The sequence below is a fragment of the Sceloporus undulatus genome, chromosome 3 (genome assembly GCF_019175285.1).
Source record: "Sceloporus undulatus isolate JIND9_A2432 ecotype Alabama chromosome 3, SceUnd_v1.1, whole genome shotgun sequence".
Lineage (NCBI taxonomy): Eukaryota > Metazoa > Chordata > Lepidosauria > Squamata > Phrynosomatidae > Sceloporus > Sceloporus undulatus.
The window spans coordinates 201,821,227-201,837,182 of NC_056524.1; the positions used below are offsets into that span (position 1 = coordinate 201,821,227).

The window sequence follows — 15,956 nt, forward strand, 5'->3', positions numbered from 1 at the left end:
TCATCTTGTCCTCCAGGGACTAATTATTGAGTTAATTATTCAATTTTAATAAGGTTAATACTGCATTTCTGTCCCCTGCTACGTGGTATTTGTCTTTATTTTATAGCGTCTATATAAGGAGCAGGGAGAAAACATCAAGCATCATTACACCCAAACAGCAGAACTTCCAGAGATGTTTCAAGCTAAACAGAATGCTCTCAATATCAGTGAGGTAAGATTTAAGTTAACAGGTGACATGAAGGCATGTACATACACACACGAGATCTTTCCGGCCCCATTTTAAAAAATCTTAGAAAAGAACATCTTAGAGGGACACCGTTACCTTCCCAATATATGAGTCTTTGGATACCTATTTCACTTTCCATTGACATTACAAAGCTGTATTAATGAGTTCTGTGGCTTTGTCAAAAGCACTTATAGGATGCCACAAAATTGCTGGGAAGCTAGGGCAGGGCTGTGATGAAAATAACTGAAATTAAAATTTGGGTGATGTCCATGTGAGGAGGGAGAAAATTTGGGACACTGAATGGCAAGTAGCATCAAAAGATGCAGCCATGATCTCTCTCTCTCTCTCTCTCTCTCTCTCTGGGGGGGGTGGTGGTTTAGCTACCATAATTGGTGGCAACAGCCACAGCAGACCTACACTCACAGTGGCAGATTACCAATTTTTTAATTTCAGAATGCTCTAGATGCATTATTATTCAAGGCCATTAACTAACAGCTGCCATTGTAATTGCCATCCCCAACCAACAATTCCTGGGAATGAAGATGCATCTTGGGCATTAAGAGTGAAGAAAATTACCATCATTATGCTGGGAGCATCTTGGTGCAGCAAAGGAAAGTGAGGAGAACAAGCTAAGATACAGTACTGCTGTCACTGCGAAAGTTAAGACATCCCCGGAAAGCTAAAAAAGCCTTTAAGTTATGTTTCCTTCAAACAGTGGCATGAAATTGCTGTTCATTAGATTATGCCCTGACTTGTATGTTTAAACTCACTGGATTGGATCAAGACTACAATTGAGGCTACATTTCTACTACAGAAGTAATCCAGTTTGACACTACTTTAACTGCTATGGCTCAATTCTGTAGAATTCTGGGAATTGTAATTTGTTATATAGCACCAGAGCTCTCGGTCAGAGAAGGCTAAATGTCTCACAAAACTACAGTTCCCAGAATTCCAAAGGATTGAGCCAAGGCAGTTAAAGTGGGGTCAAACTGGATTATTTCTGCAGTGTGGATGCAGCCTGATTTGAAGTTGAATTTAGCTTCTGTCCACTTCTGTAGGACTGAAGTTAACTGGTTTGCCCCACTCATTTCAATGAGAAATAAGCAGAGCTGATTTTTGCTAGGATCCACCTGTTGTCAGCAATGAAGTTCATCATCAGGTTACTTACCCTTGTAATCTTAAAATGTGATTGACTTGAAGTTGTACTCATTAATATAAATAGGGGAACCAGTCCCCATTAGGCAAAGTGAGGTGAATCTCACATGGGAGATCCTGTGGGTCAGGCATAGTAAGAAGATGTCAATGGTGTCAGTACAACAGAACAGAACTGTCAGTGAAACACGATATGCCCTACATCCTAATTTGCTGTCGTCAGATGTGGTCAAGAATGCTTGCCCCCTCCATTGTTGAAAAACAATTAATCTATCACTCTGGTAAACTTCTGTATTAGGTGTGGGCAAAATAAACATAGGCAGTGCCACTATGTACTTTGCCTCAGACAATAAAATTTCTTGGGCCATTGCATTAATACAGATTTATTCTAGGCATAGATTTGTGCACATTACATGGGAGAGAGCTTCAGATATCAATAAATATGTATTGGTCCTTTTTACTCTTTCCAAACAGACCCGCTACAAAGAATCCTGGAACAAGATGAGAGATGGTGGTTATAAACTGAAACTGGATGCCATTCCTTTCCAGACAGCAAAGGCATCTACTGAAATTATAAGTGATGTAAGTTTCTTTAATACAAAGAGTCTGATCTCAAAATAAGAATACTGTTCTTTCTGCTTTTGCTTCTATGTGAAATCACCCACTTGTTGAAAAGACAACCAAATGTAAAATAATTGTGGATAGGATTTCTCTCTCCTTTCTCATATTTTTGTTTTGCTTAATTTCCCACCTCAGTACAAGTACAAGGAGGCATTTGAAAAGACAAAAGGACAGATGATAGGCTCCTGTGGCTTGGATGATATGAACATTTCTCATTCAGTGCATGCAGCATTGCTACACAGTGATGTAAGTAGCCCTAAGCATGGCAGCTGAAAAATGGAATGACAAATTTCTTATAAGCATTGTTTAGATGACCATCACTTCTTCAGTATATCCTCAACAATATTGTAGAAAGACAGGGTATAAATAAAATAATAAAATGATGTAACCTGTTTGAACAGAAGTTCCATGTACAGTAGAGATGAGAAGAGGACAAAAGGCATGCCAGACTGGTTTTTCTCTTTTTTGGGTGGGGGGGGGGAATCCCAAGGGCCTCCCATCCTAGTTATTAAAGAAACAAAATGCTTACTGTGGACCTTTACAGACCAGCCTGAAAGGCTGGCCTGGGGGCAGAGTCGGGCTGCAGGGTATCCTGATGCCGTTTACCACTCTAGACGGTGCATGGCATTATGGTGCACCTCTGGTGCTGAGTCTAGATGACACAGAGCTGAAGGGATGCCATATAGCTGTACCACCGTGGCTATGGCGCCCTTTCAAGGGCACAAAAAAGCTGCTTTTTGCGGCTCCTTTTTGTGTCCTCAAAAGGCTGGATCAGGGCTGTGGCATGAGGTTGCCATGGCCCCAATCTGGTGTAAAAAGGGGCGGTCTGTAGAGCCCCTGTCTTCTCTTCATGCCATGGACCAGTTGCCTTCCCAGTTTTAAAGAAAGCCTGTCCTAAGGCTAAAATAGTTCAAATGGTAAAATGCATCAAAAGGGCAAAAACATGACTTAATTGTCTCCCCTGCCTGTCAGAGAGTGCAGGATATTATGAGGAAAAATAAATTAAACTTAAAAAAATATTTGGAGGGGATGAAGGTACAGTAGGAGGAAGCAGTCCTTTGACATCTGGTGAGGCGCAGTTGTGAGCCCTAGACACCATGTATTTGCCCACCCTGATGTATGTGGTGCAAAGCCAGACCAGTGTTAACTCTGAAAATAGAAGGAAAGAGAGAAAATCCAAGATCACTGTTGGATCAGAAATGTGTTGACAGGAAAAAAGCGAATTTCTGCCCTATTAGAGCTACTGTCTGAGCAAAAGCTTTGTGGGGCACTTACTATCAAGGAACAATTCTGAAATGGTTAAGAAGGCTTACAAAATTGGCTTGAGTGTTTGTTCTAAGATGCTAAACAATTATCATCCAGATGTATTTATATTTATGTATTGCTCTGGAACAAATGTTCTCAGCACATTGAAAAACAGAATAAAATTAAAACATAAATGAAAAATTGTAAGGTCAGTAGATTAAATAGACTCTCAAATTGTTTCTCCTGAGTAAATTTTAATTTAAGATAGAATATGGCTTCTTATTTCACATCATATTCCTTCCATTTTATTTCCTACACAGGTAAATTACAAGAAAAGTTTTGATCATCAGAAGACCCAGTTCCACCTACCGTTAGACATGGTAAATTTAGTACATGCCAGAAAAGCCCAATCTTTGGTGAATGAGCAAGAATACAGACAACTGCTTCACACTTATACTTCCCTACCTGAAGATGTTAGGCTGCAGTGTGCCAAGAAAGCTTATAAATTGCAGAGTGAGGTAAGTTCCAAGTTCTTCATGTAACCTGGACATGGAGCACATATTGCACATATTAATTTGAGCAATTAGCTGCTCTTGATTTGCATGCTTCATAATTATCCATGTATCACCTCTATATATTTATTCAGTGTTCCAATCTTATTTTAATTTTGTAGGCATTCATTCTTTTTTCCTTCTTTCTAGAATCAGATATGTATTGTGTGTAAGCATACAAATATCATTTGAATATGGCTGAATAATACTAAAGTATTGTGTGACAGATGTTACTTCTAATGAATGCATTTAGTTGACTACAGTGCCTCTCATACTCCATCTTGTAAATTAATTTTGATTGGTTTCCTGTAGAATATATACCGGTCTGACTTGAACTTTATGAGAGGAGTTGGTTGTATTGTACCAGGCACCTTAGAGATTGAAGCAAAGAAGAAAGCTTCTGAACTCATCAGTGAGGTAACAAAAGAGGGGTTTGATTTCTCCACTACAAACAAGGGTTTGCCAGATGTCTCTGTAAAACTGGGCTGGCAAAGTAACTCCCTGGATTAAGGGTGGGCTCCTTTCCCCACCCTCCCTTTTTATTTGATCACTCAATTCATGTCCTAGGTGAACTGAATGGAGTTCAAGGTTTTGCAGACCTTGCTAACTACTTTCACAAAGTTTCTCTTCTGTAATCAGGACCCAAGTGGTTGGTACATTAGGGTGATGCTTTATAGTAGGAAATGTTCCTTTCCAGATGAAAGGAAGCCTGTGTTCTGTTATTAGGCATAGAATCACAATTTTTCAAAACCCAAGTGGCTCTACATAAGCGGCCTGGAGAGAGAATTGCTTCCTCTCCCTGTCTCTCCCCTCCCCCATTTTTACAAACTCAGGTTTTTCTCCAGAGTGAAAGGATGGATGTGAAATAAAGCAAAATAAAGACCAAACTAGACACAGGGTGGCAGCCACACTTTTAAAATTCACACTGATTCTTCAACAGCTTTCCACTTTCTTGCACATTTACTTCCATAGTTTCAGACTCCCCGCCCCCTCACAGATAGGCTTTGAGGTCAGAAGTGGGGATAAAAGTGCTTAAAGAATGAAGATTTGAGCATGCATCAAATCCACTTTGTGGACTTCCTTCTTTGCCCACCCCCCACATCTAGCCTATATCATCCTCTCACCATTTTTTCTTACATGACAAAATCCATTCCTTTTTTGTTTTGTTTTGTGCAGTTGTTGAAAATGTGAGAACTTTTAAGCCTGTTTGTCTTTCAGATTGCAAGCATTGCTTGTATCCATGTTGCCCCTGTGCCTCCCTGCATCATTGATTCTGTTCTTTTGTGTTATCTTTTTACATACATTTGAAAATCAAATATTTAGCTGGTAATGTGTAGATTTGTGTGGGTAAGCACCTTCAAGTCACCTGTTGACTTATGGTGACCCCATGCATTTTATAGGGTTTCTTAGGCAGAGAATCCTCAGAGGTAGTTTTGCCAGTTTATTCCTCTGAAACATATGCTACGCAGGGTGACCTGATGTCCTCCTTCATTTCAACCTTTTGTCTAGGAAGAATTTCAAAACATCCTCCATTTTCAGCATGAATAAAAAGCATGAATTTATATTTAGATTATTGTTTTGAGCTTTTATGTGATAACGTTTTACCTTTTTCTTGAATGTCCTACATTTTGTGGTGCCTTGTCTTCCTTTGTGGTTAGGACATCTGGTCACCCTGAGCCTAAGCATGAGGAATTCATTGGCAGTCTCTTATCCAAGCTCTAACGAAGGCTGATCCTGCTTAGTTTTCCAAGATGAGATGAGATCTCGTCCAATTAGGGTAACGGAATGCAAAATACATCTGGTCCGAGTTAAGACTAGGGAATTTCTCCTGGGATATGTCTTTATAAGTCCACCAGTGGATTTTTCACACGTTCCTATTTTAAAAGTGCTGGGGAAAGCAGGAAAGGCTTGATCTTCACCTTCACTACTATGTCTGTCAGGGGACATATTTTGCTTTATCTCAGTGTGTGGCAATGCATACCTGTCTACTGTTATCTAATTTGGCCTGGTTCCGTTTGCAAATTTCCCATGTTTACAGGTACAGGTACCTGTTCAATTTATTACATTGATTTTTTTTTTTTTTAGCTCTGAGGACACTTTATACAGAAACAAATTTTGGCTTTGTACACATCTCATAGTCAGTATCATGTAGTGGTTTGAGTGTTGCACATTGAAGACTAGGATTTGAATCCTGGCTCAGCCATGGAAACCCACTGGGTGATCTTGTGTAATCAGACTCAGACTCGGAGGCAAGGCCCCTCTGAAGAAACTTGCCAAAAACAGATGAATAGGTTGCCTTAGAGTTGAAGACACACAATGACAATACCACATGTCTTTGTTTTGTTTTTATATCTTTTCCTATAGAGAACGCATCCATCTAACAGGGGCCCATTCCGGACAGGCATAAAGTACACGCTCTGTGCTTACTAGGGTTAGAGAGGGGCGTTACTTCCTGATGCCCCTAACCCTAGTACGCGTGGAGCGCGCACAAAATGGCGGCGCCCGTTCCACACAGGGCCCGCCATGTTGACGTTGCGGATGCACAGCGTCCGGACATAGCAGATTTTATTTTTATCCCGCTTTTCCATAATGATCAAAGCGGCGTACAGATTAAAATTCCAACATCAAAGTACATACGTAGCAATAAAAACAATATATAAAAATATCATGTTAAAAACAATTACACAGCCAGCTGAGTTGAGGAACTGTAAAACCTTACAAAAGTCAATTACAAAATAGGGGGAAAGGACATGATGTCACATCTCATGGGGGGAAAGCTTGGCAAAAGAAAAAGGTCCTAAGATTCTAGTGATTATAGAGCTATGATTCCAGTGTAACTGTTATAGAAACATCCTATGGAGTGCCCATCCTATGGGTTTGAGACACTACAACTTTATGACTGAGAATTCTAAACATCCCTCCCTAAAATTACAACTCCCTGGATTCCACTGGATGTTGCCATGGCAGTTAAATTGCATTTGTGGTGCTATAATTGTGTAGTATGAAAGGCCATCGAAACTAAAAAAAGATGTATAACCTAAAACCTGTTTCTCACACTAAAACTCAGCTCTGGCTTGCCTTTTGCACCTTGATGTGTATTATGTTTGATCCACATCCGTATAGCTAAAAATGTCTGGATGCATATGTCACCTCTGCCACATTTAAAAGACAGCTCATGGATACATTTGAAAAAGGGTAATAACAACTAGTGTTTGTTTTTATGGGGTCTTTGCTGATTTTATTAAATAGCCAATGGGGCCAATGGCATATTGGTCAACAGACTTTACTGTTGGCCCCATTGTAAACTGTGAGCTAAAATCACCAATATAAGTTGAAATACAGTGTCCTTATCTTACAACACAGCTTTGCTCTTTTATTCCTTTTTCTTTGTCTGCGAATTCAGAGTAAATACCGCCAGCAACCAAATTCCTTCAAGTACACATCGGTGACAGACTCTCCTGGCCTCCTTCATGCAAAATTCAGCAATATGATTGCTAATGAGGTAGGCTTTCTCTCTCCTAACGTGGATCAGAAAATATGCTGTTTAAAATGCAATGAGCTAGGGAGGGAGGAGAGAAGCAAGCTCTGAAAAATATAATACATCAAAGGGGGGGGGGGAAGGCATCGTCAACTTATCCTTTAGCATAGTTAGATCCTTTATTATTATTATTCCCGGACAAACATTTAGTATCATTTTGTCAATCATATTTCTTCTTTAAAACTAAATAACAGCCCGACAAAAATCAGAACAGCTTTTTGATATGAATTCATGCAATGGGGCTTTCTTTTTGTACTTGAAAGCAGTCATAATGCAAAGAAATGCAAAGAAGGAGCATACTAGGAGGACAGTCATAGTGATGGTTAACATATATGGTGCTGAATAATTTGTTCAGGAACCCACTTAATGCACCTGAGGCCAAGAATCTTGCTTCTCATTTTTCAAAAACATACAGGTGGCCCTTGGAAATACATGACACCATTAAAATAAAAATAAAAATCAAGACCACATCTGGGAGCTGTCATATGCTAGACTGGAAACTTCCTTTTTTAAAAAGTGCACATGTCATTTTTTAGAATTACATTGAATGTTCCTAGAGATGTCATCAAATGAAGCTCTTAAGAAACCAGAGATCAGACCCGGGCCTGTTTCTGTAGCACCTTACAAGAACTTATATTTATTATTATTGCCTGTTCAGAATCCGAGGCTGAGATAAGTAGTACTTCTAGAGGTATATTTATAATATAGAACCTTTTCCCCCTTTGACAACAAACCTTAATTAAATTAATCAATTAAAATACTTCCAAATGCTCTGCAGGTGTAGATATACCACTGGCAATTTTCCAGGTTTCCAAAATGGGCCTCCTTAGGGATGGGTTAGCAGAAGCCTTTGATCTGTGCCCGCTTCAAGGCCTTGAGAGGCCTGGGGATCAGCCCCATTATCGATAACAGATGAGAGAAGAAACTAATTTCCCTCCAGATTGGAGTCATGATTTGGAAAAATAAAGGTTTGCTATGCCTGTTTTAGGAGAATGCTGTCTTTTCATCTCTTGTCCTAGCCACTGTGAGCTGGCAGAAGTTTGAAAGTGACAGATCATCTGTTATTTCTCTCTCTCTCTCTCTCTCTCTCTCTCTCTCACACACACACACACACACACACAGAGAGAGAGAGAGAGAGAGAGATTAGGATTTCTCTGCTTTGGTTTAGATTTATACACACACACTTTATGTGATTTTATGAAATGTGTTTCTGAATTGTTTCTCTCCTCACTCAGTGAATGCTAAAGGAGAATTGTAATGCAGTCATTAACCCCCCCCCTCAAAAAAGAAAGCAAAGCAAAAAGTAAATTAATAGAATACATGTTTCACAGGGAAGGTTTTGATATCGAGGAACAGGATTTATAATGGAAAGCTCAATGGAACAGTACAGTTTTAACATGATATCTAAAGATCAGTTTAGACAATATAGGAATGTCTGGAGGTCATTTTTATCACCTACTTAACCCTCTATGGGTTACATCAGCCCTTGTTGAAGAAAACCAAGAGTGTAGAAGTTCACTTAAAGTATTTTTTAAAAGAAGTGTTTGCTAAAATTAGGTGCAGAGAGACACCTTGTTTTAGAGGAGAACTATGTTCCCTGGAGCCTTCTGGAAGCATGATACTCTGGATTTATACAGAAAAGGGAGAGCCTCTGAATGCTACAAGGTACAAAAAATGGACTTAAAGGTCCAGCTTATGGACTGTGTGATTTCAAGTCCTGACTGAGGGAGGCAACATAACTTCCCTGGAAGTGGCATAGCTAGTTATACAACCAACATCCCTGGAAAGTTACACAACTGAGCACTGTTGCACAGAACACTCCATCTCAAGTAAGTTCCCTTCAACCTCCCCTCTTTAGGAGGTAATACATTATAACAGAGCCTTAGATGAATGGTTTAATTTCTGAAGAGATTAATGTGGAAGGCTAGGCCTTTTCCCCAAACCATTTCAGTGTAAACCCTTGAACTCTTTAAGACAAATTTTTGAGGTAGTGGGGAGAGAATACATTCAACCTTGTTTATACAGGTTGAATACCCCTTCTCTGGAATTTTGAAATACTACAAAATCTGAAATTGTTGACATGGGTGCCAGAAATAGTAACATCTTTGCTTTCTGATGGTTCAGTGTATGCAAACTTTGTTTCATGCACAAAATTATTAAAAATATTATGTATAAAATTTTCTTCAGGTTATGTGTATAAGGTTATATGAAACATAAACATAAACACATTTCATGTTTAGATTTGAGTCCACTCAAATCTCATGTATATATCTTCCAAATATTCCAAAATCAGGGAAAAAAATCCAAAACACTTCTGGTCCAAGCATTTCAGATAAGGAAGACTCAACTTATAGAATTAACAAATTAGATTTGTTTCTGGGCTTCACATCTTTAATAGGAACTTTGGTACGAGAAGCAGAAATAACATAGAAAGAAGAGAGAGAGAGAGAGAGAGAGAGAGCAGTTCAACCTTCAGCATACCTTTTATTGAAAGCTAACATTATGCACATGAAAAATTAAACAACCAGGTCAGATAAGGCTTACATAAGTAAACAAAAACATTTTGAATCTTCTAGAGAGTACCTGAAAGCTCCTTCTCAAATGCATCCCAGGATGATTTTTTTTTTCTTCCAAGGCACTCCACTTTTCTAATTATTTCCATTTTGGTGTCAAAACTTACAGAGCTATGTATTTAATTTACTTTGATTAAACAAAATGTGTTTCAGCATATTTTGACAAAATGTGAAGGGATGTATTCTTACACCACCACTTCTCCTTCTCCTCCTCATCCACCTCCTCCTTCTTCTTCAAAAAACCCAAACAAACCCCAAAACACTATGACAGCGTCTCTACAAAGCAGCAGGAGAGGACACTGTGCATCATTACACAGTCATTTTGGGTCATCCTGAATTTGAAAGGGCAAAAATGAATGCAATCAATGTCAGTGAGGTAAGTGCTTGGTTTTCCTTATACCGTGAAATCATTGCGTAAGAGCTTCCTAGCACATGTAGGATAGTTGGACTGTTAGCTTCAGGCACATTTTAAATTGGTTCTTATAAGAAATCTGATTGCTGTTTTCTATATTTGGCCCTCTTGAGGAGCTGGCTGCTGATTATTAGTTTATTAATATCTGATTTCTCTGAAAAGTTTTGTCCTGTCATCTTGTCTATGGCTAACACTCTTAAAATTTATATTGCATTTTATATTTGGATACTGATGATTTATTTATTTAAAATATTTGACTGCTCTGGGAGTTTTTAGCTTTCTAGTTGTGCTTCTTAACATCTTTATTGCACCAATTATAGTAGTATATTAATTTATTTGTATTGTTGCTGCTGAGTGTGGCAGATGATTTTTCCAGGCTAAATAAATTAGTTTTGACTTTTTAAGTTAGTGCTGTCATTAAAGTGTATCCGTTTATGTGTAGTAATGAGTAGTTGTGGATTGAGTATTGTTCTGATTAGTACTTCAGTTTTATCTTAATTATGATAGGATGATATTCAGGGCATAGAATCATAGAATCATAGAGTTGGAAGAGACCCCAAGGGCCATTCAGTCCCACCCCCTGGCATACAGGAAATCTCAGTCAAAGCATCCCTGACAGATGGCCATCCAGCCTCCAAGGAGGGAGACTCCACCACATTCCGAGGGAATGTGTTCCACTGTTGAACAGCCCTTACTGTCAAGAAGTTCCTCCTAATGTTGAGGTGGAATCTCTTTTCCTGCAGCTTGCATCCATTGTTCCGGGTCTTGTTCTCTGGAGCAGCAGAAAACAAGCTTGTTCCTTCCTCAATATGACATCCCTTCAAATATTTAAACAGGGCTATCATATCACCTCTTAACCTTCTTTTATCCAGGCTAAACATCCCCAGCTCCCTAAGTCGTTCCTCATAGGATGTGGTATCCAGACCCTTCACCATTTTAATTGCCCTCCTTTGGACACGCTCCAGTTTCTCAATGTCCTTTTTGAGTTGTGGTGCCCAGAACTGGACACAATATTCCAGGTGGGGCCTGACCAAAGCAGATGTCATCTGAAAATTTGATAAGTATGCCTCAGTTTGATTCCAATTCAACAATTGGTTGACTGGCCAAACCCAAAGGGTGCTCAACAATGGCTCCTTTTCATCCTGGAGAGAAGTGACCACTGGGGTCCTACAGGGCTCTGTCCTGGGCCCAGTGCTATTCAACATCTTTATCAATGACTTGGATGAAAGAATTGGGAGCATTCTTATCAAATTTGCAGATGACACCAAATTTGCCATATATAGATAGATAGATGAAACCCTTTGCAAAGTCTTCATGAAAAATACTGGAATGTTGGGGGGAAAAGTCTTTGATAAATGCACAAAAAGTTTCATATTTTAACCTGTTGATATGGAAACCTTTGATTCCCCCCCCCCCCCCATTCTTACATCCCTAATCCAGCAGGATTCAGTTTACTTATCAAACTGAGGCATACTTATCAAATTTGTAGATGACACCAAATTAGGAGGAGTAGCTAATACTCCAGAGGACAGGATCAAAATTCAAAATGATTGGGCCAAAGCTAACAGAAAGCTGAGCCAAAGCTAACAAAATGAACTTCAACAGGGAGAAATATAAGGTACTGCACTTAGGGCGGAAAAATGAAATGCAGAGATATAGGATGGGTGACATCTGGCTGAATGAGACTACATGTGAAAGGGATCTAGGAGTCCAAGAAGACCACAAGTTGAACACGAGCCAACAGTGTGATGCGGCAGCTAAAAAGGCTGGTGCAATTTTAGGCTGCATCAATAAAAGTATAGTGTCTAGATCAAGAGAAGTAATAGTGCCACTGTATTCTGCTTTGGTCAGGCCCCACCTGGAATATTGGGCCGTTTTGTGCATGCAGAGTGCGCACTAGGGTTGGAAAGGGACGGTGCTTCTGCACCCCCTAACCCTAGTGCGCGCTCTGCACGCACAAAATGGCGGTGGCCGTTCCACAAGGCCGCTGCCATGAGGACGTCACGACCGCACTGCCTCTATACAGGGCGGTGTGGAAGTGACATCCTTGCTCCGCGCCAGGGCGCTTAGTAAGCCCTTAGCGCAGAGCAGGAAGGAGCTCCGTTTCGGAGCTCCTTCCTGGTTTGGTCCGCTGGGCGCAGCCTTCACACGGCCCAGCGGACCAAAGGAGAAAGGGGCCAAGCGGCCTCTTTCTCCTCCTCCCTGCCGCCACAGGGTGTCCTTGGGGCTTGAAGCCCCAGGGACACCCCTTTTCAGGCTGCGAGGAAGCGGCGTTTTGCTGCTTCCCCGCAGCCTGAAAAGCGGTGGATCGAGGCCTCAGCGGCTGCCGTTCTGGCCACTGAGGCCCCAATACACTGGGGAAAGGGGCGGGTACAGCCCGCCCCAAATGGGCGGTCTGTAACCTGCCTCTGTGTCCAGTTCTGTGCACCACAATTCAAAAAGAACGTTGAGAAACTGGAGCATAGACTACATCTCATTAGATAAAACAGCTATCAGTGCAGCCAGAATGACTGGAAGGATCAGAAGTAGAGAGAGGGAAACTAGTCATAGTTCCCCTATCTCTAGTTCTGATCCTGCCTTTATTTTGTCAGGATTTGGCTGAATGAATACATGGCCACAGCCAAGGGCCTGATTTTTGTAAATATGTGTAATACGTTCAAGAATTTTGTTAGTCCAAATTTCAAAGTGAACTGGACAGAGTCACACCTCATGGTCTAATCTGAGGACTGGAATACAATCAGTCTTCAAATATTACACTTCTCCAAATGTTGCAGTGTAGTTCTCAGTTCAAAGAATATACCAGCCTATGAATAAAGATGTATATTTTAGTATTTAATAATATTTAGAAACATAGATTTTGTAAGGCAGTACAGTAAAAATGTGTATTTGGTATGTAATTTTTGTGTAGCTTTAAATATAAAAAATCAGATGAGGAAATGGAATGAATAGGAATTTTGAATTAAATACATTTCAAACTTGCAGGGACCAAAAATAAGTCTGTCCCCAATAGATGCCCTGATGTGATCGATGACTGCTCCCAGAGCTTTCATCCTAGCAAACATATTCTGCAAAGATTAGACCATGCCCTATCTGTATAAAGGCTTAGTTGTACGTTTTATTTCACTGTTTTGATTCAATTGAATTTGATAGGGTCTTTCTACAGCTGATTTAAAAAAAATCTTTATATGTGAGGAGCTTTTCTAACTCTATGCAGTAACCCAAAGATATTTTCTTTTGTTAATTTACTTACATTTTAAATTTTAACCAAGAAATCTAAACTTGCCATTTCCACTTTAGGCAAAATACAGGGAGTCTTGGCATAATCTCCGTGCTCAAGGCTACAAACTGACAATGGAAGCAATCCCTTTCCAGACTGCCAAGGCCTCCAGAGAAATTGCCAGCGATGTGAGTTGAATTATGCAGCCTTCCATCTTGCCTAATTTTTGTTAACTTCATGTAATACATTGTCTAAAGCAGATTTTTCTGAATTAAAGCAGCCCCATAATCATGTGAGACAAGGACGTGAGACAGAATATATTACTTATGAATGAGTGTCTTTGTGAGAATTTTTTAAAAAGAGAGAAAAGATTCACTGTTAATCAGAAGCCAAGCCATGTTGAAGACCTTGCTTCGGGAATTGTAGTGGAGAAAAATGTCTCTAGATACTCAATTCCAATTTATCCAGAGCATTCAAGACAATAACCATCCATCAAATAATTGATTCCTTTATTTCTTTGAATATTATACCAACTAGACATGATTAAAGGAAACATAAAGTTAAACTATGCACCACAATGCAGACTTTGGATTACTGATGTGTCCATTTGGGTCACATCAGTTAGATCAGTTAGATTGTTTGGGAGACACTCCTTATGCCAGTGAATTTAGAAATGCTTACAACTGAATTTTCAGCTTTTATATAAAATGTCTAAAATACCCAGCATTAAGTCCAGGCTGAGCAACATGAGAAGCTGCAAGTGTGTTTAAGGTTGCCAGATTTGAGACCAGCAACAGTGTTCATGATGTCAATGAAAAATAAAAGGGTATTCATCAAGGACCACAGCCTCTTTTTCTTGACTCATCAGTGAAATAGTGCAGGTTGTTTTGTTTGTCTTTGATCTTTCTTTCTTTCTTTCTTTCTTTCTTTCTTTCTTTCTTTCTTAGTATTTCTGTTCCATTCTTGGAAAGAATGAAGGTTTTAGCTGAAACAGCACTAGTTTTAGATATATTTGGCACAGCCTGTATCATATTGTTATGTGCTTACTAGAAGATAGGATGCCATTCTTAAAGCATTGATTCCATTCAAAGACATAGCCATGTTAGTTGGAAAATCTGAGGAAGTAGGCTGAAGTCTTTGTTAGCTGGAAAATCTGAGGAAGTAGGCTCAAATCTATGAAAGCTAATGCTATAAACTTCTTTCTTTTAGTTAGTTTCAAAGGTGCTACAAGATCCCTTTGCACAATGATTCCATGTTGTCTCTGTGAATAGCACACATATGTGATTTGGGGGTGAACAGACAAGCGGAAGGGGCGGCTTGAAAATATTCCTTCTGATTGAGGCTGCTGTGAACACATGCTGTGGTCCTAATCCCCCTTTTTCATGGCCAAAAAAGGAGCGGAAAAGATCCTCTCCTTTTTCAGCTGGAGAAAGGGCGGCTTTTCCCACCTCACTACAGCCTAAAACTGGCTTCCAGATGCTGCGACAATGTGTGGCATGTAAATCTTTATATGTGAAGTGCTTTGCTAACTCTGTGCATGTAAATGCCGCACTACTGCAGCGTCTTGAAGCCACCCATGTCTGGCCAGCTGCCCAACTTCCAGGCAGCTTCAGGGTGGCATGGGACAGTGTGAGGTATAAATGCCACACTCCCAAGCTGCCTGGACAAAGGCTTTAAAGGGCCCTTTCTTCTGGCCCTTAGTCTAAGGACTGATAGAGTGTGCATGCAGCAGTTAGAGTCCTGGTTAAGGATAAAAGACATCAGTGGCTTGGAGAAACAAAGAGAAAAAGGCTTTATTATAGGAATCTAGCTTTATTCTAGGGAAGAGCTGAGAGAGAGTGGATAGGGAGAGAAAAGGTGGGAAAACATCCCTAAGAGTCAGTTTACATCACAGAAATGTCAGGATTGATAGAAGGGAGAACACTTTGGGTCACTCAGACTATCTAACCCTATTGCTATTGCCCTCTCTGAGGCATTCTTGACTCTTCAATGCTAAGCATTGTTGCACTTCTAACAAGGATAACATAACTCCTTATTTATTTTTTTAAACATCTAAAACATGTATTGCCTAGCCTTAGACCACTTGGGCTGCAATTCTAGATATGTTTACTTGGGAGTATATCTCTTGAAACTCAGTGTGGTTTACTTTTGAGTCAACATGCACAAGGTTGTGCTGTTCATGAAGTAAAACTTCTTTGTCTTTTAGAATATGCCAGACAGCCATATTAATGAAATGGCACATGAAAATAAAAAGAAAAGATGGAATGGCAAACAAACAAACAAATTACTAATAATAGGATTCCTATCTTTCTCAAGTGTGCTGGTGATTTGCATTTTCTCCCCCCCCCCCCACTTTTTCTAGCTACTTTTTACAAGAACTAAAATACATACTTACAAGCTAGAAAATGTTTTTTTCTTTCT

General features: G+C 39.8%; 1 protein-coding gene across 4 annotated transcripts in view; it reads left to right on the forward strand.

Annotated features, from left to right (window-relative positions):
- Positions 1–15,956, forward strand: part of LOC121925217 (nebulin related anchoring protein) — a 77,854-nt gene that overhangs the window by 45,117 nt on the left and 16,781 nt on the right. For all 4 annotated transcript variants that reach the window (XM_042457069.1, XM_042457071.1, XM_042457070.1 and 1 more), the window contains 8 exons: positions 107–211; positions 1,853–1,960; positions 2,135–2,245; positions 3,565–3,762; positions 4,108–4,212; positions 7,199–7,297; positions 10,178–10,282; positions 13,616–13,723. In XM_042457069.1, the coding sequence (XP_042313003.1) occupies positions 107–211; positions 1,853–1,960; positions 2,135–2,245; positions 3,565–3,762; positions 4,108–4,212; positions 7,199–7,297; positions 10,178–10,282; positions 13,616–13,723 (939 nt within the window). The remainder of the gene's footprint in view (positions 1–106; positions 212–1,852; positions 1,961–2,134; positions 2,246–3,564; positions 3,763–4,107; positions 4,213–7,198; positions 7,298–10,177; positions 10,283–13,615; positions 13,724–15,956) is intronic.